General features: G+C 33.9%; 3 protein-coding genes across 4 annotated transcripts; 2 read left to right on the forward strand and 1 right to left on the reverse strand.

Annotated features, from left to right (window-relative positions):
* The first annotated feature begins 236 nt into the window (after positions 1–236).
* LOC106762873 (succinate dehydrogenase [ubiquinone] iron-sulfur subunit 2, mitochondrial-like) lies at positions 237–3,603 on the forward strand. Its single transcript, XM_014646978.2, has 2 exons — positions 237–1,015; positions 3,182–3,603. The coding sequence occupies exons 1-2, from the start codon at positions 348–350 to the stop codon at positions 3,351–3,353; spliced, it is 840 nt and encodes a 279-aa protein (XP_014502464.1). The 5' UTR covers positions 237–347; the 3' UTR covers positions 3,354–3,603.
* A 1,711-nt stretch (positions 3,604–5,314) lies between these two features.
* Positions 5,315–7,681, reverse strand: LOC106761156 (ATP synthase mitochondrial F1 complex assembly factor 2). The gene is made up of 4 exons (XM_014644673.2): positions 7,170–7,681; positions 6,674–6,848; positions 5,871–6,148; positions 5,315–5,738 (listed from the first exon to the last, which is right to left on the reverse strand). Exons 1-4 carry the CDS (start codon positions 7,584–7,586, stop codon positions 5,631–5,633), a joined length of 978 nt encoding a protein of 325 aa, XP_014500159.1. The 5' UTR covers positions 7,587–7,681; the 3' UTR covers positions 5,315–5,630.
* A 4,623-nt stretch (positions 7,682–12,304) lies between these two features.
* LOC106760976 (ent-kaur-16-ene synthase, chloroplastic) lies at positions 12,305–17,572 on the forward strand. Of its 2 annotated transcripts, XM_014644437.2 has the most exons (14): positions 12,306–12,443; positions 12,916–12,968; positions 13,385–13,670; positions 13,742–13,922; positions 14,091–14,308; positions 14,395–14,515; positions 14,732–14,829; positions 14,919–15,142; positions 15,249–15,361; positions 15,456–15,554; positions 16,137–16,352; positions 16,456–16,597; positions 16,826–17,071; positions 17,192–17,572. In XM_014644437.2, the coding sequence occupies exons 1-14, from the start codon at positions 12,392–12,394 to the stop codon at positions 17,501–17,503; spliced, it is 2,361 nt and encodes a 786-aa protein (XP_014499923.1). In that variant the 5' UTR covers positions 12,306–12,391; the 3' UTR covers positions 17,504–17,572. The 2 variants fall into 2 exon arrangements, with proteins under 2 accessions (XP_022637038.1, XP_014499923.1); XM_022781317.1 differs by lacking the exon at positions 12,916–12,968 and having other exon boundaries at positions 12,305–12,443.
* Positions 17,573–18,440: the final 868 nt, after the last annotated feature.

An 18,440-nucleotide genomic window follows, 5' to 3' on the forward strand; every position in this document is an offset into this window, starting at 1 on the left:
ATAGTAATTTAAAATTATAAAAATCTCATAGTGAAAAGAATAAAATTACATAAATTTAAAACAAATATTAAATAAAGAAAAGAACTTTAATAATTTTTGGAGTAAATAGAAGGTGTTAGAGAAAGAGTAATAAGAGAGGGGTGTTGTCAAATAAAACTCCGTAATAAGTTGATATTAATTAATTTAAATATAAGTAATAAATTAACAACAGATATATAAGGGCAAGAAATCCATCCCTATGAATTTCCAACAGAACAGCCCATTAGCAGAGATAACACAATTGGGTCATAACATAGGAACAACGCTTCACGCATTACATTCCCTTCACTTCCAACCTTCTCGTTTCAATGGCGGCGACGGGGTTGCTGAAGAGAGCGGCGCAGCGGGTGCCGTCTTCGCCGGCGTTCAAGCTGGCATTCATCCGGGCCCACGCGTCGGAGGCCCAGGCCCAGCAGGTGGAGCCGAAGGCACGCGACACGACCTCCCTGAAGACCTTCCAAATCTACCGGTGGAACCCTGAGAACCCGTCGAAACCGGAGCTGAAGGACTACCAGATCAACCTGAAGGAGTGCGGGCCCATGGTCCTGGACGCGCTCATCAAGATAAAAAACGAGATCGATCCCACCCTCACCTTCCGCCGCTCCTGCCGCGAGGGAATCTGCGGCTCCTGCGCCATGAACATTGACGGCTGCAACGGCCTCGCTTGTCTCACCAAGATTCCGTCCGCATCGACGGCCTCCACCATAACGCCGTTGCCGCACATGTTCGTGATCAAGGACCTGGTCGTGGACATGACCAACTTCTACAACCAGTACAAGAGCATCGAGCCCTGGCTCAAGCGGAAGAACCCGCCGCCGGTGCCAGGGAAGGAGATCCTGCAGAGCAAGAGGGACCGCGAAAAGCTCGACGGGATGTACGAGTGCATTCTGTGCGCCTGCTGTAGCACATCCTGCCCTAGCTACTGGTGGAACCCCGAGTCATATCTCGGACCCGCTGCCTTGCTCCACGCTAACAGGTAACGCTCAAACTACTCTCTTTCTTCTCACCTTAGTTTTGGGTGTTTTCTTATCGCAATTTGTGCTACACCTCGGTAGTCTCCGAAATTAAACAGATTTCGTTAGGTACTATTGTGTGATATCGAGGGTAAACAAGTATTATACTATGTTTTGTACCTACATAAAGACAAAGAATCAATCAATTTAGGTTTTCGAAGTGAATTTATAATTTTGATTAGAGGATAGTGGTCGAGGCATGCGAAGAACTGTAACTGAGTTTTATTGTTGTTGTGACTTGTATATATTTTTCTGTTGGGTTCTGTGCGTTTTTGTTAATTGTATTCGAGTTTGGGAATTATTTATGGAGCTGGTTTTGTGGTTTGGGAGCGTGGTTTGATTCAATGACAACAGTGGAAGCTATTTTTTTCTACGTGTGTGAAGTCGGTTACCAAAAAACGGAAGATGTCTTGAAAACTTGAAGACCGATTGTTGAGTTCTTGTGAAACTATGCAAATCAATTGTTGATCTTTTTTTTTTTTTTTTTTTTTTTTTTTTTTTTTTTTTTTTTTTTTATTGTGATACTGTAAAAACCATTTTGTTTGTCCGGTGGGGCATCTTTCTCAGTCGCTGTTTGGTTTGACTTTTAGCTTTTAGAGGTTTTCAATTGTAAAATCTTACTGTTGAAACCTCGCTAAGGCAAGAATGTTGAGGTATGTAAGGATATCTCTTCTTTAAGTTAATGATAAGAGGATGGAGGACCTTCCATAAAGGTTCACATTGAACCTATAACAAGGTCCATGACTAAGAATTGAAGAAGGAGAAACTACATCACGAAGGACTCTTGCAATTTGCATTTGTGATTCAAAGTGATTTCAAGTTATAAGAGAAGACATAGATAGCTTCTCTTGTACTCTATCCTAAAATTAAACTCAAATGCTAATGCTAAAATTGAATACAAAGGAAGCTAGAGTATTCTAGACTTCTATTATAAGGGTTTTTGTAATATTTGAGGTGCTTTTGTTGAGCCTCTAATATAATTTTCCTCCCCTCTTACACTTACTTGAAGTGTAGTCTATTCCAGCTGACTCTTAACTACCATATACTAACTTTATAAAATTTCTCGTTTTTTCTAACCTTCTCTTGAGCATTTGAGTCCAACCAAGTATGAATGAGTTTATATTGATTTATTGGTTGAAATTGAGGGTACGAGATGAGATTGATCAGGAGTATGTGAGCATGTGGGTTTTGTTTTCTTGTTTTTGTCAGTTGGTTTATGCTTATACTATTGGGTGGGTTCTATGTTTTTGTCAGTTGGTTTATGCTTATACTATTGGCTGGGTTCTATGTTTTTGTTGTATTCATTTTAATCTTGAGTTGAGAAAGGATTATAATACACCTGCCATGAAATATGCATGATGCTTTATTGATTTCCTTACGTTAATATTAGGATAATATGCTTCTGTCCACGGTGTACTTATGCTAAACGGAATCTTCAAGACGTGGGACATAATTTGCCTGTTTCTGTTTCACTGATTTATTTATTTTTATTTGTTTGGTTATTTTTAGGTTTTATTTTGAATGCTTGGGGATCTCTTAGAAGTATTAGAATCTGTCCATTGTTGTGTATGTGACTTATGTTGGTTGATTCGTGGTTCTTCTACTAAAAAGTGACAAATGAACGATATCTGTATTATTTTTGAAACTGCAGTACATCTGCATTCTTAGGGTGGCTCTTTTAACCAACGGAGCTGATATTTACCGAACTATAGAAGGAAGTCATACTTCGAATCTTTTTCGTCCATAAAGACTACCTTTTTGGACTTATTTTTTGTTATGACTATGCATACACTCACTGTTCTTCTTGCTTCATATTAACTTTCTTTTATATTAGACATTATTAACTTTCAACTTCTTTTCTTGTCCGTAAGTTATATTTGTCGGTGGTACGGTTGTAAATAATGTGAGTTAATTAGAGGAGTCTATGTTGATCCTTAGTTCGTACTTGGTCGGGATTAGGAAAGAACGAGTTCATCTACGCATTCATTTTATTAAACTCATTGCATATCATCGAGTGCACCGTGTCTCTGATATAGGTAGAGATTTTATTGATCGGCTGTTATAGATATAGATTACCTTGGCAGTTGGGTTATTCAAAGCTGAGATATTGTTCGTGATGATATTTGCAGGTGGATAAGCGACAGTCGTGATGAGTACACTAAAGAGAGATTGGATGCCATTAATGACGAATTCAAGCTCTATCGTTGCCACACCATATTGAACTGTGCTCGTGCCTGCCCAAAGGGGTTGAACCCAGGAAAGCAAATCTCACATATCAAGTCACTTCAGCCTAAAGCCTAAAACTCTATTAGAAGCATGATGGTGTTTGCATTTGATCCTTTATGTTGTCATTTTGTATTTTCTTTAAAGTTGGGGATGATTTAGCTACATTCTTAATAAAACTTGAGCCCCTTTTGTGAAACTTGGGCTTTTAGTTTTTATTGACTTGTGTTTCTGAAATAAATGTTAATAGCAAACAGAACCCCGTCTCATATTGGATTATTCTGGAAGGGATTTTCAACTAAAAGATACTTTACACTTTGAATTGGGAGACACGCTTGTTTCTTTTGTCTAAATAAAAATTCCATAGGTTTCCTTTTGAGATGCCTGTCTCTTGAGGTGACTTTGTGCTTGTTAAATGTATGGGGAACTTTAACCCTTTGCTTCTCTCCAATCTTGTTAAATTCTTGGTCAAGGTGATGATCAATATGGCGCTTGGAGTATATGATTTTTGTTCTTAAATGTTAGGAGTATGGTAGTTGAGTGCATATTTGGGTGGTCATGGCTGCCCTATTGAAACCAAAATTTCATAAGAGACTACCAAACTAAAAAATGCACTGAAAATTTAAAACGATCGATTCATTGAATTGTCATGAAGAGTCTTCAGTTTAAATATGGTAGAAACATAATCAAAATCAGAAAATGTTTACTCATAATTAACACAACTTTAGAATGATGATTACATCTAATCACGGCTTATAAAAAAAATGAACATGTGAAAGAGATTTAATGATTTAAGTGATAAAAGAGCTAATCTGATAACATATATAATACCATATTGAGAAAAACTTCACATTAAGCATTGAGGCAATCTCATACCAAGATATCACCATCAGACATGAAATCGTTGGCAGTAGCTTGGTTTATGGTTTCCATGATTTCTTTTGTGCATGGCATTAATTTTAAGAGTTGCACTCGCCTTGCAATCCTTGGGATTTCTCAGGGTATCCAATCATCTCAGTATGAGACTATAACAGGTAAAGCCTCCGCTTTGTTCCATGCTAATTTAGTAATGATAAGTAATAGTTTGGCCCAAATTCTGAGGGTTATAACTACAGAATTTGCACATTTCCTAATTACAAATTGACAATTGATGTTTTCTACAGGATGCAACAATGAATGCGACACCGCATGTTGTAACTGTGACATCACCAAACAGCCTCCTCTTTGTGTTCTATGTTGTCAGGAAGATCCTTAGAATGCCCAAGTATATACTTGACACTATTAGTGAGTGAAACTCACTCTTGTAGACAAAATTTAGTTCAGGGCATTTTTCAGCTTTTATAACCACAGGAAAAATCCAAATTTGTTTCAATTGTTAGCCATTAGAACCGTCTGCATTTAAATTCAATGACAAATAGATATGCTTCCACAAAGCCAAAAATCTACTGCCCATGATTTGATGAACGCATTCAAAGGACTCAACCTTTATGCAAGACGGTGAGAAAGATTGTTACTTAAATCATTGAAAATGCATTTATTTATAACCAAAGAAGACAAAATCAAGACTTACTCGGACAATTTTCAAATGTATTTCTAGAATAGGAAATATATTTTTTGTATAAACTAACACTCGGTTATATAGATTTAAAAATATAATAAGAAACGTCTATACATTAAGGTATGCACAAGAGTTAAAGTTAATCTGAAGATACTTTCGATGAAAAACTCATTTAATTTTTTTTTTTCTAAAAACAATTTATAAAAAAGATTGTCCAGTCATACCTTTTGAGATATCTTGTATTCATAAGTTCAGGGTTATTTCTTCAGTTTTAATAAATCCTCAACTCTTAGTGGCACAATCTATTCACAGAATCAAAAGGACTGATCCTTCAACCCACTAATTTCCTTCCAAGGTATTCTGAGGACTTCCAGTCAGTTTGATTCTTTTAGAAAAATACCGACTCTTCAACCAATACGGAAAGAGGTAAGAGGTTCTATTTTCATTCAACCTCAATTTTTGTAATAAAGAGAACAACGCAGAGTTAAATAGGCTGAGTGAATAATGAAAATCAATACAAATATAGAATCATAAAAGGTTGCACGTATCTATTCCAATTGTACAAATACATTTGCCTATTATTCCAAAACAAATCAGGCCCCTGTAAACCATGTTTTCAACTCATGACAAAACTTTAACGATAATAAAACTCATCTACAAAAACAATTTATCCTTTCCTAATAATGTTGCCTCTGGAAAGATCTGGACATTACAACAACCCCAGGGTTTTCTATTCTATAAATAGCCTGATAGCTAGTTCTTAGGATGGTAACATAAAATGAGAGAAAGTTTAAAACCTATATGCTTCTTGACAAACCAAGAAATACAATTGCTGATGAAATCTGCACTCTTAGATCAGCAATATCCACATCATGGCCACCTTCTACAAGGCCCCACCTGTCCACCTGAAACATAATCAAGAGAATTTTATTTCACAGGTTATGTCAGGCACTTCAGCATTTAAGCAGCAAATTATAAAGAGAGAGAAGTTTATGATTCGGATTATATATTATAGAGATGGTCACATAAGTACTTACCTGAGAATCTTCTTCAAGTCTAATAAGTTCAATAGCTTCCTCGATTTGCAATTTCCCGTGCACCATTCCAATGGCAATAATTAATGAATGTGCTGATGCTGCTATAGCATCAATTGTTGCCAATTCGCAATCATCTGTTTTCTTTAGAAGGTTCTCAATAGCTGTTACAAGACCATCTTCTTGCTTTCCACCAAAAAAGCTGGAGTAAACAACAGGCTTAAAGCCAAATTCGGTCTCCACCCAGTAAAGCAACGGATCAATTTTCTCCACCTGACGATCTGCAAAGGTTGAATTCAAATTCAAAAACATACAAGTAACGCAAAAAACAACGAGACACTTCTTGATCTAAATAACTTTGATTCATAAGACTGTTGCATGTAAGAAAAAAGGTTAAGGATAAAATACAATCTTAATGTCACTGAACAGCTTCCACAGGTGATGGAAACGTGAATTCAACTGACCACCAGTATATCATAAAAATAATACCAAGCTAACGAGAAAATGAAAAAGAAATCTTCATTTGGACTTGAAATTCATGTTTTAGTTGTAAAATACCATTGTTATCTATAACTGCATCAGCTTAAGTTATAAAATCGAAATAATTCCTACAAACAAATCTCCACCCCAAAAACCATCAATTAAAGAAGCACGACCAAAATGATTTTTACAACATAATTTTTAAGATAACAACTTCAACACACAAATTTCTGATTCATCTAAGCATAATTACATCAAACAATCACAATTTATTAATTGGGGATCACACATATGAAGACATATCAAATTATTAACTAGTACCATACCATGCACATAGGTTGTCAGCTCATCGTCATCAGGTGCTCGACAAAATACTAAATCTTGATTAAATTTCTTCATCAAATTCTCAATAATTTTGCTCCTTGTGAGGGGAACTCTTTCCAGGGCAGTGCAAGCAAGTCTCATGAGAGGCATTGTGAAGGGTCTTATGCCATCTATTAGCTGCAATAAGTCACTTCAGTAGCAGTCCAGTTTAAGTGACACTCATCATCAGCATTAACAACTTAAACAAAATATGCAGCTTCAAATGGACATCTAAGTATTTTGAAGGGAAGGCTGGCATGAGCTATATCACCCCGCCAATTGACTTTAAATAATTATACACCATTTTGGAGGAGAACTACAAATAAATATGAAATAAAATTCATTGCTTTCATGGAAGCTCAAGGGAAAAAGGTATATCCTGTTTGGTGATGAGAAAGGCAGTGATAGGTTCAAAAAGGACAAAAATGGCTAAAAAGTCGAACACCTAGAGGAGCACACCTGATATTCCCATTCAGCAGCAATGGCTTTGGCAAGAGGAAGGGTTGGAAGCTTGAGTGGTCTCTTGGAAGGTGTCTTTAGGGTTCTGTAATCGAGCATCACCGTCCATCCGTTCCCGTCATCGGCTTGTCGAGTCTTCACGACATTGTAAAACCGCTTCCCGACGATCGACCCCGTCATGAACGACATCGGCATCGTAACCGACGACGTTGACTTCCACTTCCCGGATGGCCCCTTCACGTACACCTTGTCCCCATCTGAAGAGAACGTGAACGACGACTGTGATGACGACTGCGTAGGCTCCTCACCCGCCGCTGCCACCGTCGTCAGCCGCCGATGAATCAAGGGAACGGAGAGTGCCGCCATGAAATTGGGACTCGCTGGTTTTATGCATTTTCTTATTATCGAATGAGCCATTTGAAAAAACAAAATTCTGAGTACTTCGACCTTAGCTTGTTGGAGCTCGAAGGGTTACCTCAGATTTCAGCGAGAAGGGAGAGAAACAAGAGAGACCCGGACGGTGGGCCTTAAGGTCCATCGAATCAGATTCTTCTACGGGCTTTACCTTCCTTTTTTTCTTCCTACACCCTCATAATTTCTATTACTTCCAAATTACGTTTTAATAAAATATATATATATATATATGGAGATTTTTATTACAAAGAAGCAGCAACCTGTGAGAAAAAGTGTAAAAATATGAATGAAGATTTCAAAGAGGCAACATAGATATAATATTAGTAACTATGTAAAGCTAAATGAAAAAAAAAATAATTAAAAAAAAATTATTTTCAAGTTTAAGTTTATTATTTCTCTCTTGTTTTATTAATTATTTATATTTCTTTCATTATAGTTGCATATTTATTATATCTTTCAATTAATTCTTCACCACATATTTTTCTTTTTATGTTTCTCAGTTGAAGTTCCAAGTTTAATGTGTTTCAATTTTTTTTTTATTTGAAAAATTAAACTTTAGTGGATGCTTCATTCTCTTAAGCATGTAATTATTATCTAAGTTATAAAATTAATTGTTTAATTAAAATGTTAAATCTACAAATAATAAAAATGTATATTTTTTACTTTTAAATGTTTAGTTTTAAAATCATGTACTTTTATAAAAATAAACATATATATGTTCTCTTTGATGTAAATTGCCAAACTGAAATTTTATGTTTTGCAAATATTATTTACTTTCATTTGTTAATTGAAAATTTATCTAAGATATTTATATTTACTTGAAACCTTATGTTAGTTCACTTATAAGTAGTAATCTATCTAAAGTAGTTATAATTCAACTTACAGAAATGAGTTTGTTAAAAGAATTGAAAGGATTTAAGTTTACGTTAAATATGTTTTTCGTCCCTCAACTATTGGTCGTTTTTGTGTTTAGTCCCTCTTTCAAACTATAGTATAATTTAGTCCTTCAACTTTAGAAAACTCTGGTTTTAGTCATTTTTATCAAATTTTTTTAACTTTATTTGCTGTTTCAAACGCGTTTCTCAGTTAACATTGAAGCAAAAATGTGTTGAACAGTGTAAACAATCCAAATGCTATAATGTAACGTGCTTGAAACAGCAAATAAAGTTTAAAAAATTTGGTAAAAAAGACTAAAACCATAATTTTCTAAAGTTGAAGGACTAAATTGTACTATAGTTTGAAAGAGGGACTAAACACAAAAACGGCCAATAATTGGGGGATGAAAAACATATTTAACCCTTTAAGTTTTATACTCAGTTGTATAGAAAACATTTTCTATTTGTGTGTAATATGCATTTAAAACTAATAGAGATCATTATATTTTTGTAATTTACATTTTTCTTATTTGTGTGCATGATTTTCTTCCTCACAAATTGATATTAAAATCAAAATGTGTTACCCCTTTAGTGATGTTAGACAAGAAGAACTTGAATATTAAAATAAAGAGAAATAACTAGTTTTTAAAATATTGTTTGCAGTACTTTTCCAACGTTTGATGTAGAAGAAAAACTATAAGAAAAATAAGAAATTTTATAACAAGACATAATTCTTGATTAGTTATTGTAATGATATTAATATTATTTTAGGTGACTACTTATTATGATTAAAATAATGATGGTGTTGAAAAGATAAAGAGAGTCCAAGTTATTAGTTACTTTAGCAAAGTATTAGGACATCTTTTGATTGAATGATTAATGGTATGGTAGAAATTATTTCAACAAAATTTAACAAATGAAACGAGGTTCCAATGAAGATCAATTAAAAGGGTTAGTAGTTGTAATATAGATAATAGTTATTTTTTTTTAAATAATTCAAGAAATGTTAGTATCTTAGTAATATATAAAGTTAGCAGACCCTAGTTTCTATTTTTTTACATTTAAAATAATGTAAAACATTATTTTATCAGATTTTTTTTTCTTTTTTCTATGGATACAAACCATTTTATAAATAGTTCAACGGATATTTAAAACGGTGATGATACTGAAAGATTTGGAGATTTGATTTATTTGGATTATTTTTTAACACGGTTGACTTGTATTTGATTGTTAAACGATTTAATGTTTTATTATAGATACAAACAATTGTTTTGAGGTTTTTTAGGATGTTTAAAGGATTTGAATTATTATTTACTAGTTGTTTAATTTATTGTTGTTTATATGTTTAAAATGATTGTTCAAAATGTCATAAATTAGGATGTTATACTAGAGAACTTAGGGTTTCACAAATTGAAGAGATAAGAAGAAATAGAAATCAAAGAAAAGATGTAAGTCCTCTCCTAAGTTTATTGGTAGTTACTTCATGCTCCCAATTGCTCTTCTCCCTCATCAACCCTAAGAAGGGAAAAACACCATGGATGAAGTTTGAAGACCCAATGAGGAGTGAGCGAGCTTCCTAACACCCCAAACAACCTTCAATGGTCTCTTTTAGTCGCCTTAGATCGATGGTAAAGTATGGAAGGAAAAGGAATTGCCAAAGCTTGCAATAAACATGTCTAAATACCCCATTTTGACATGTCAACAACGTCGTCACTCGGTGCCATATCAACATTGCTCAGCAATATCAGTTAAAACACGAAAGAGGCTCTTTATCAAATCACCACTCCGCGCAATTTTACACTGCTCAGACCCAACGCCACGGGACCGAGTGGCGCTCAATGCCAAGCTCCTCAACAACATTGGTTGCCCTTTGACTATGCAATGTTGGGCGGGATTGTGGTGCCTGTTGGAAGTCCCACATCGACTAGAGATGAGGCCATTTAAGTGTATATAAGTGGGTGCAAACCTCACCCTACAAGTCGGTTTTGTGGGGTTGAGTTAGGCTTAAAGTCCACTTCTAACATGGTATCAGAGCCATGACTAGAGCCCATCCTAGCGATTTCTGTTGTCGTTGGGCATATTGATCCACCCGCTATCGGACCACCCATTAAAAAGTCTAATCCCACGCTCGAGATGTATATACCTCGGCGTGAGGGGGATGTGTTGGAAGTCCCACATCGACTAGAGATGAGGTCATTTAAGTGTATATAAGTGGGTGCAAACCTCACCCTACAAGCCAGTTTTGTGGGGTTGAGTTAGGCTTAAAGTCCACTTCTAACATGGTATCAAAGCCATGACTAGAGCCCATCCTAGCGATTTCTGTTGTCGTTGGGCATATTGATCCACCCGCTATCGGGCCGCTATCGGACCACCCATTAAAAAAGTCTAATCCCACGCTCGAGATGTATATACCTCGGCGTGAGGGGTGTGTGTTGGAAGTCCCACATCGACTAGAGATGAGGCCATTTAAGTGTATATAAGTGGGTGCAAACCTCACCCTACAAGCCGGTTTTGTGGGGTTGAGTTAGGCTTAAAGTCCACTTCTAACAGTGCCGCTCAAAGTGAGTATTTGCTAAAAGAGATTATAGGTAAAACAACTAAAATATAAAACAATATAAAATACATTAAACTTGAAGATGAAACAAGATTAAAATTAGAAAATAATTAATTTATTTATGACAATAAATACACAAAAACATGTAAAAATAGACGTTATCATCAGTCGGACAAAAGGTCGAGTTAAGCTTATCAAATATTGAACCAAATCGACTTGTATCAAAATCAAAATAAGTCATCCCAAACAAAAAATCAAGATAACTTAACCCAAACTCAAGAATGGAATTTAGCTTAACTTAAAATAGAAATTAAATTTTTTTATAAAAAAATATTTTAATTACTTCATTATTTAGAAAATGAAGAAAATTTAATTAAAAATAATTTAAAATACTATATATTTTAATTCTTTTAAAATTATTGAAATCTCTTGTCCATATTCAAAGGTAGAAATAATTATTTTAAACACATCTAAAAATAAAGTACCAGTTTATATTCGGATATAATTGGGTTATACTCAACTAAAATGTTTTAACTGCTTCCAACTATTATATTCCGAACAAAAATTCACTTTCTAGGAATTGAAAAAAGTTTCTTTTTGGACATTTTATAAACAAGATACATCTTACATCTGCTATTTGTAATAAAATATTATATTACAATGAAATATTAATTTATTTAAGTAGAGGGGAATTGTAGAAAATAATATAAATGTTTGATATCAATGTTCCCAGAAAATATCTTGAAAAGCGTGGTGATTTATTACTGCTGCACCAATGCATGTCATCGATTTTCTTAAAAGTTTTTTACTATTTGTCTTCTTCCCAATGTCTCTTCTTTTTCTGCACTGTTTATGAAGATGTGCCCAATATTATTTTACACGGTTATCAGTGTTGTTGGGAAGTTGTAGAAACAAATTGACTGATAAAATACGTAATTAAATCTAGGAAAATAACATTTTAACATTATTTTATTACAATATTTTGACACTGTACACGTGTCAAAATGTGGTTGGACGATTTCAAATTAAAAAAACAAACTTTGGTTTTTCTCTTTTAAATATATCTCTGTCTTAATTTTTTTAATTTGAAATCGTCTAATCACATTTTGACACGTGTGCAATGTTAAAATAGTGTCAAAAAATGGTGTTAAAATATCATTTTCCTTAAATCTATTATTAATGAATTCCGCAAGAGTAAATGGGTTTATAAAAAGTTTGACTAAGTGTATCTTAACACTCTCCTCCATAATTAATTATGCAGTTAATTATATTACACAACACAACACATGCAGCTCACTTTGTTCCCAGAGTCATATATAAATATGCCCCCAGTTTGGTGTTTGCAACAGTGACACCATTCCTTACAATCACTGGATGCCATGTCTCTCTCACGCCTCATCAATCCTCTCTGCTGCACTTCTTCAACTTCAGGTTCTCTTTCTTTTGTTCCAATACAGCTCAGCCATGCAAATTCTCTCCTTTTTTATGGAACCATTTTTTTTTTCTTTCTTCGTGGTTTAATTTAATTTCAAGAGTTTTGGAATCGTAGTGGCAAACTTTCTCAAATGTGATTTTGGGCTTGTGAATTGCTGGCTGGAATTGGGAAGTTTATTTCTTGCTTGCTTGATTCTTTGTTTGTTTGTTTTCTTCAGTATGAAGAGGAAAATGATTATATGACTTGTTAAATTAAGGAAAAGGCATAAATAGAAAAGTTAATTTCTTTGTTTTTTGTATACATACTCAAATGAAAATTGGGAAATGATATAACAAAACCTAAAGGATATATGTTTCCTTTCTTCTCTCTCTCTCTCTTTTTTTTTTTCAACTTTGGATGGCTCCTGTCTTATGTGCATATGAAACTATGGGCATCTCCTCTCTCTAATATTTATTTCCTTTTCAACAGATTCTTTGGTGACTGCATCATATGTGAAGGAGAAAATGGATAATACATCCTGGGTATGGCATGCATGTGCTTATATTATATATTTATAGATAGAGAAAGAGAGGAGAAATAAGGTTAATCTGAGAGTAACTTTAAAATAATCACTCCTTATTCTCACCTTTGATTTTTTTCAATCAAATAGTTATATTGAGTAACTTATCTTTATCTGTTAGAATAAAAGAAAATGACGAGTGTAGTCTAAAGGACTTACTCATGGATTGACTATGGAAGAATTACTTTTTGGAATAACTTGTTCTGCAATTGTAGGTTTCATTGGGATGCTTAATATTGCCAAAAAAAGAAAATTGCAGTTGCAATAGAGGTCATGATACACTTGAAAAGACATCATAAACCTTGATATTGAAACCTTGCAGTAGTAGACCCTTTTTAAAAATTTGAGGGAATAAAATGTATGTTTTACTGCTTGCAGTGCCTTGTAGACTCAAAAGACAGAATCCGGAAATTGTTCAACAAGGTTGAACTATCGATTTCTTCATATGATACAGCTTGGGTGGCAATGATAACCTCTCCAGCTTCTCCTCATAGCCCACTTTTCCCTCAGTGCTTAAATTGGTTGTTGGCTAATCAGCACTCAGATGGTTCCTGGGGTCTTCCTGATCGCCATCCACTACTAATGAATGATGCTCTCTTATCTACCTTAGCATGCATCCTTGCTCTAAAGCAATGGGGTGTTGGAGAAGATCAAATTAACAGGGGTACTTTACTCTTCTCCTAACCATTGCTTTCTCTGCTGCTATATAAATGAAGTTTCCTGATATTCCTCCAGGTCTTCAGTTTATTCAGTCAAACATTACCTCAATCAAGGATGAGAAGCAGCACCTTCCAATAGGATTTGGTATCAATTTTCCTTNTTTAATAGAATATGCACAAAATTTGGGCATTAATCTTCCAATTGGAGCTACTATCTTGGATACAATGATCCAAAAGAGAGAAATAGAACTGCAAAGGTAGAATTTTAGATGTCTTTAAAGATTTTTTTTCCTGTCTAAAAAATATTTCTCATTTTTGAGATCCTTTAAATAACTTTTTGATTCCAAGAATTTAGTAGAGACATTCTGTTTATCGTTTTGCTTAACTTTCTCAATCTGACATCTTTGTGGTGTAATCATCCACAGAGGTAAACAAAGCAATTCAGAAGGGTGGAGAACATATCAAGCATATGTTTCAGAAGGAATGCAGCATTCACAAGATTGTAAAACAATCTTGAAATATCAAAGAAAGAACGGATCTTTGTTTAATTCACCTGCTACAACAGCAGCTGTTTTTCAGCGCCTTAAGAATGCTGAATGTCTTGGTTACCTCCAATCTGTACTAGAAAAATTTGGAAATGCAGGTACGTTTCCAAATTTTATTTCTCTTAATTTAAGTCTATTTACTATTTTTCGTAGGATAATTACTTCCTTTTTTTTTTCAAATCAGTTCCGACAATTCACCCTCTGGATATATATGCTCGTCTCTGTATGATTGATAGTCTTGAAAGGTTGGGTATTAAACATCATTTCAAAGAGGAAATTCGTAGTGTATTGGATGATACATACAGGTAAGACTCCATTTCATGTGCATGCATCTGTTATTAACATTATGTCAGTTACTGGAGAGGTGGGAAAAATTATAAGCATGTGATGTGATGAAAATATAAAGATATCATTCTATTCAAAATATTAAGCATTCTTTTGCTAGTAAGTTTGAAAAAACTCAAAGCATTCGTTGAAGCATATGAACTTCTCATTTTCATCACTCTGAAAAAAATAAACAGCCTTTGGGTGCAAGGAGTTGAAGATATATTCTTAGATCCCACGACCTGTGCAATGGCATTTCGTATCTTGCGTCTCAATGGCTATGATGTATCTTCAGGTTGGATCATTTGTAACATTCAAGCAGTTCAAAGTTTTTACCTTTTAGATCAAGACCAAGTAAGCTAATCTGTATGTGTATCTTCGCAGATCCATTTTATCAATATTCTGAAGATAAATTTGCTGACTCCTTGAAAGGGTACCTGAAGGATGTTGGTGCTGTTATAGAGCTTTATAGGGCTTCACAAGCCATTATACATCCTGATGAATCAATTTTGGTGAGACAGAGTTTGTGGACGAAACAGCTTCTGAAGCAGGAACCATCCCCTCACAGATTATATGCTGATAAGCTTCGTAGTTATGTCGACCAAGAGGTAGTTTCTTCTTTTGTTCTTTCAAAAACTTTAGTTTTCTAGTTTTGTACAATCTTTATAATCTTTTCTTAAAGTGGTGAGGTTTTTTTTTTTTTTTGTATTTTAGGTCAAAGATGTTCTTAATTTTCCTTATCATGCAAATTTGGAGCGATTGTTAAACAGGAGATCAATGGAGTACTACAATGTAGAAGAAACAAGAATTTTAAAATCATCGTATAGGTGGTCCTCTGCTAGTTTGTTTAAATTGTCTCAAACTGTGTTTTGTTCCTTTCTCTTTTTAGAGATCAAATTATTGATTGTTAGTATAATCCAGATCATGCAATCTTGCAAACCAAGAAATTCTAAAGCTAGCAGTTGAAGACTTCAATATCTGCCAATCAATACACATTGAAGAGTTGAAACAGCTTTCCAGGCATGTCTTTCTTTTCTTTTTCTCTCCTCAATTTTTCAAAGATATACATTTAGTCAGAGATCCATNGAGAAATATCATAATCAATTCATTATAGCTTAAGGTTTGTTAGTGCTAACCACAAAGGGTTAAGTGTATCTTCCTCCCTCATTCATGCTTTCTCTTTTGGCTTGATGTCATTGAGGAATCTCGATTCTTTTGTCCATGTTACTACTCATGCTTAATTGTGTAGAAATTTTATTCACATATGCATCATAAAGATAGTATCCACTCACATCTCAACTTCGGAACATTCATTTTGTTAAATTCAAATGTTTGAACACACCAACTATAATATTTTATTGAAAGAATTCAGGATTTGAATCAGAATTTGTAGGTCAAATACTAAGTGATGTCTGATCCCAAGCAAGGAGTCTCCTCCTTCAGAAAAATTCAGCATATTATCACACTGAATCAGAAAACTGTCATACCTACTTAACACACACACACCCACTCACCTAACTTTCATACTACATATCACATCCCATAACTGTCATATCACATTTTTTCAAGTTTTATATAAATGTACTACATTACCATATGCAGATGGGTTGTTGAGAACAGATTAGACCAACTACAATTTGCAAGGCAGAAACTGGCCTACTGTTACTTCTCTGTTGCTGCTACACTTTTCCCCCCTGAACTTTCTGATGCTCGCATATCATGGGCAAAAAATGGTGTGCTCACAACAGTTGTTGATGATTTCTTTGATGTTGGGGGTTCTGAAAAGGAACTAGTTGACCTTATTCAACTAGTTGAGAAGTATGTTCCTATTATTATTTGAAACAGCCATCTCTTGATTTCTATCTAAATTCTATCACAAATTTTCTGCACAAATAGTGATATTATTACAATTAAACTGAAGGTGGGATGTAGATGTCAACACTGCTTGTTGTTCTGAGACAGTTAAGATTATATTTTCCGCAATTCACTCCACAGTTTGTGAGATTGGAGAGAAATCAGTCAAGCGACAAGGACATAATGTGAAAAACATTGTTATCAAGATTGTGAGACATTTCTTGCTGTTTGTGCCTTCATTTAAATTTGATTTTCAATGCAGTCATTTGAAATATTGTCCTTGCAAAACCTTAACAGTGACTTGTTCTTTATTTTAATTAAATATTAGTTTGGCTTTTATAAGAAAAATTACTTCAATGGCATGAATATTTACATTGGAGTTCTCCAAGTAAAAATAGTTTCTTAACCAATAGGTTGAATTTGTTTACTTTTTACAGTGGTTGGATCTGATTCAGTCAATGTATAAAGAAGCTGAGTGGGCTCGAACAAAGACTGTGCCAACAATTGATGATTATATGGAAAATGCATACATATCATTTGCCTTAGGTCCAATTGTACTTCCTGCCCTCTATCTTGTAGGACCTAAGCTTTCAAATGAAGATGCTGAAACTCATGAGTTGAACCATCTGTATAAGCTCATGAGTACATGTGGTCGTCTTCTTAATGACATTCACAGTTTTAAGGTAAGTAATACATATATCTGTGCTGCTTATGACATTCACAGTTTTAAGGTAAGTAATACATCTGTGCTGCTTATTTACATTCCTCTCTTTATGGTGACTAATGTTTCCTCTCTGTTGTAGAGAGAATCTGAGGAGGGGAAATTGAATGCACTGTCTTTGCATATTGCTCATGATAATACTGCCGAAGATGCTATGGAAAAATTGAAGGGTATTGCTGAGGAGAAGAGAATAGAACTGTTGAGATTAATTTTGCAGGAAAAAGGAAGTGTAGTTCCCAGAGATTGCAAGGATTTGTTTTGGAAAATGACGAAAGTTTTACATCTATTTTACATTAAGGATGATGGATTTACTTCAAATGAGATGTACTCTAGTGTAAAGGCAGTGATTAAAGATCCTGTCATCTTTGATGAATTGTTAGAACATGTTCGGTAGAACCTTAGTTCTGTCGAATCTACTAATGTGATGCTCCATTCCTCTTAGTGCTTAACAAATCTTTCTCAACTGTTGCTTATTAGCTTTTCTTTGTTTTTTCTTTTAATCTTGCTCATGATGGGCAATTCTTCGTCTTTAGGTTTAATCCCTGTAACATCATGTTATGATTGCTTTGAATTGACCCTATTGATTTGAGACCTGCATAATGATTATAGTTGAGCTTGGGAAGAGTATAAATTTTAAAAAGAATTAAGAGAAGTTATTGTGGATGTTTTTTTATAATTCTTTAATTCCTAATTGCTAATTTGAGTAACTTATAGAAATAAGGATTTAGTATGAGTAAAACATAAATATTAATCATTTATTATTGACATGTAGACAATGAAGCATATTATAAAAAAATATTAAAGTAAACTATAAAATGAAATTTAAATTTATAATTCATAATTTATTATATACTACAAATAGACAATAAAACATTATAAAATTTATTAAAATAAATCTTGAAATAAAATCTAGGTTTATATCTATAAATATGTTATACTAATGAAATATTAAATAAAAATATACAGTTATAATTCATACATGAACAATTTTGTATAGTAATACAAGATTTTAAAAAAATTGTGGTTGGACCCATAATTTGCCTTGTGCAAGTTGTCTGCTACGCAGGATGAGTTTATGTAAGTTGACAAACTTATTTGTCCAAATATATCCCACATTAAAATAAATTGTAGTTTATTATTTTTATAAGAGAGACAGAGTATAAAAGTTTATACACTCCCGTGAACAAATTAATTACACACAAAGTTCTAGATAAAAGAGCTTATCAAATTAACTATGTTATAATTTCTTGATTATTGAATATAATAATGACCTTTTTTTTTTAATATTAAGAGTTACTATGTTTCTTTTTCCAAATTTTTCGGAATCATCT

This window comes from Vigna radiata, chromosome 5 (genome assembly GCF_000741045.1).
Source record: "Vigna radiata var. radiata cultivar VC1973A chromosome 5, Vradiata_ver6, whole genome shotgun sequence".
NCBI classification, from domain to species: Eukaryota; Viridiplantae; Streptophyta; class Magnoliopsida; order Fabales; family Fabaceae; genus Vigna; species Vigna radiata.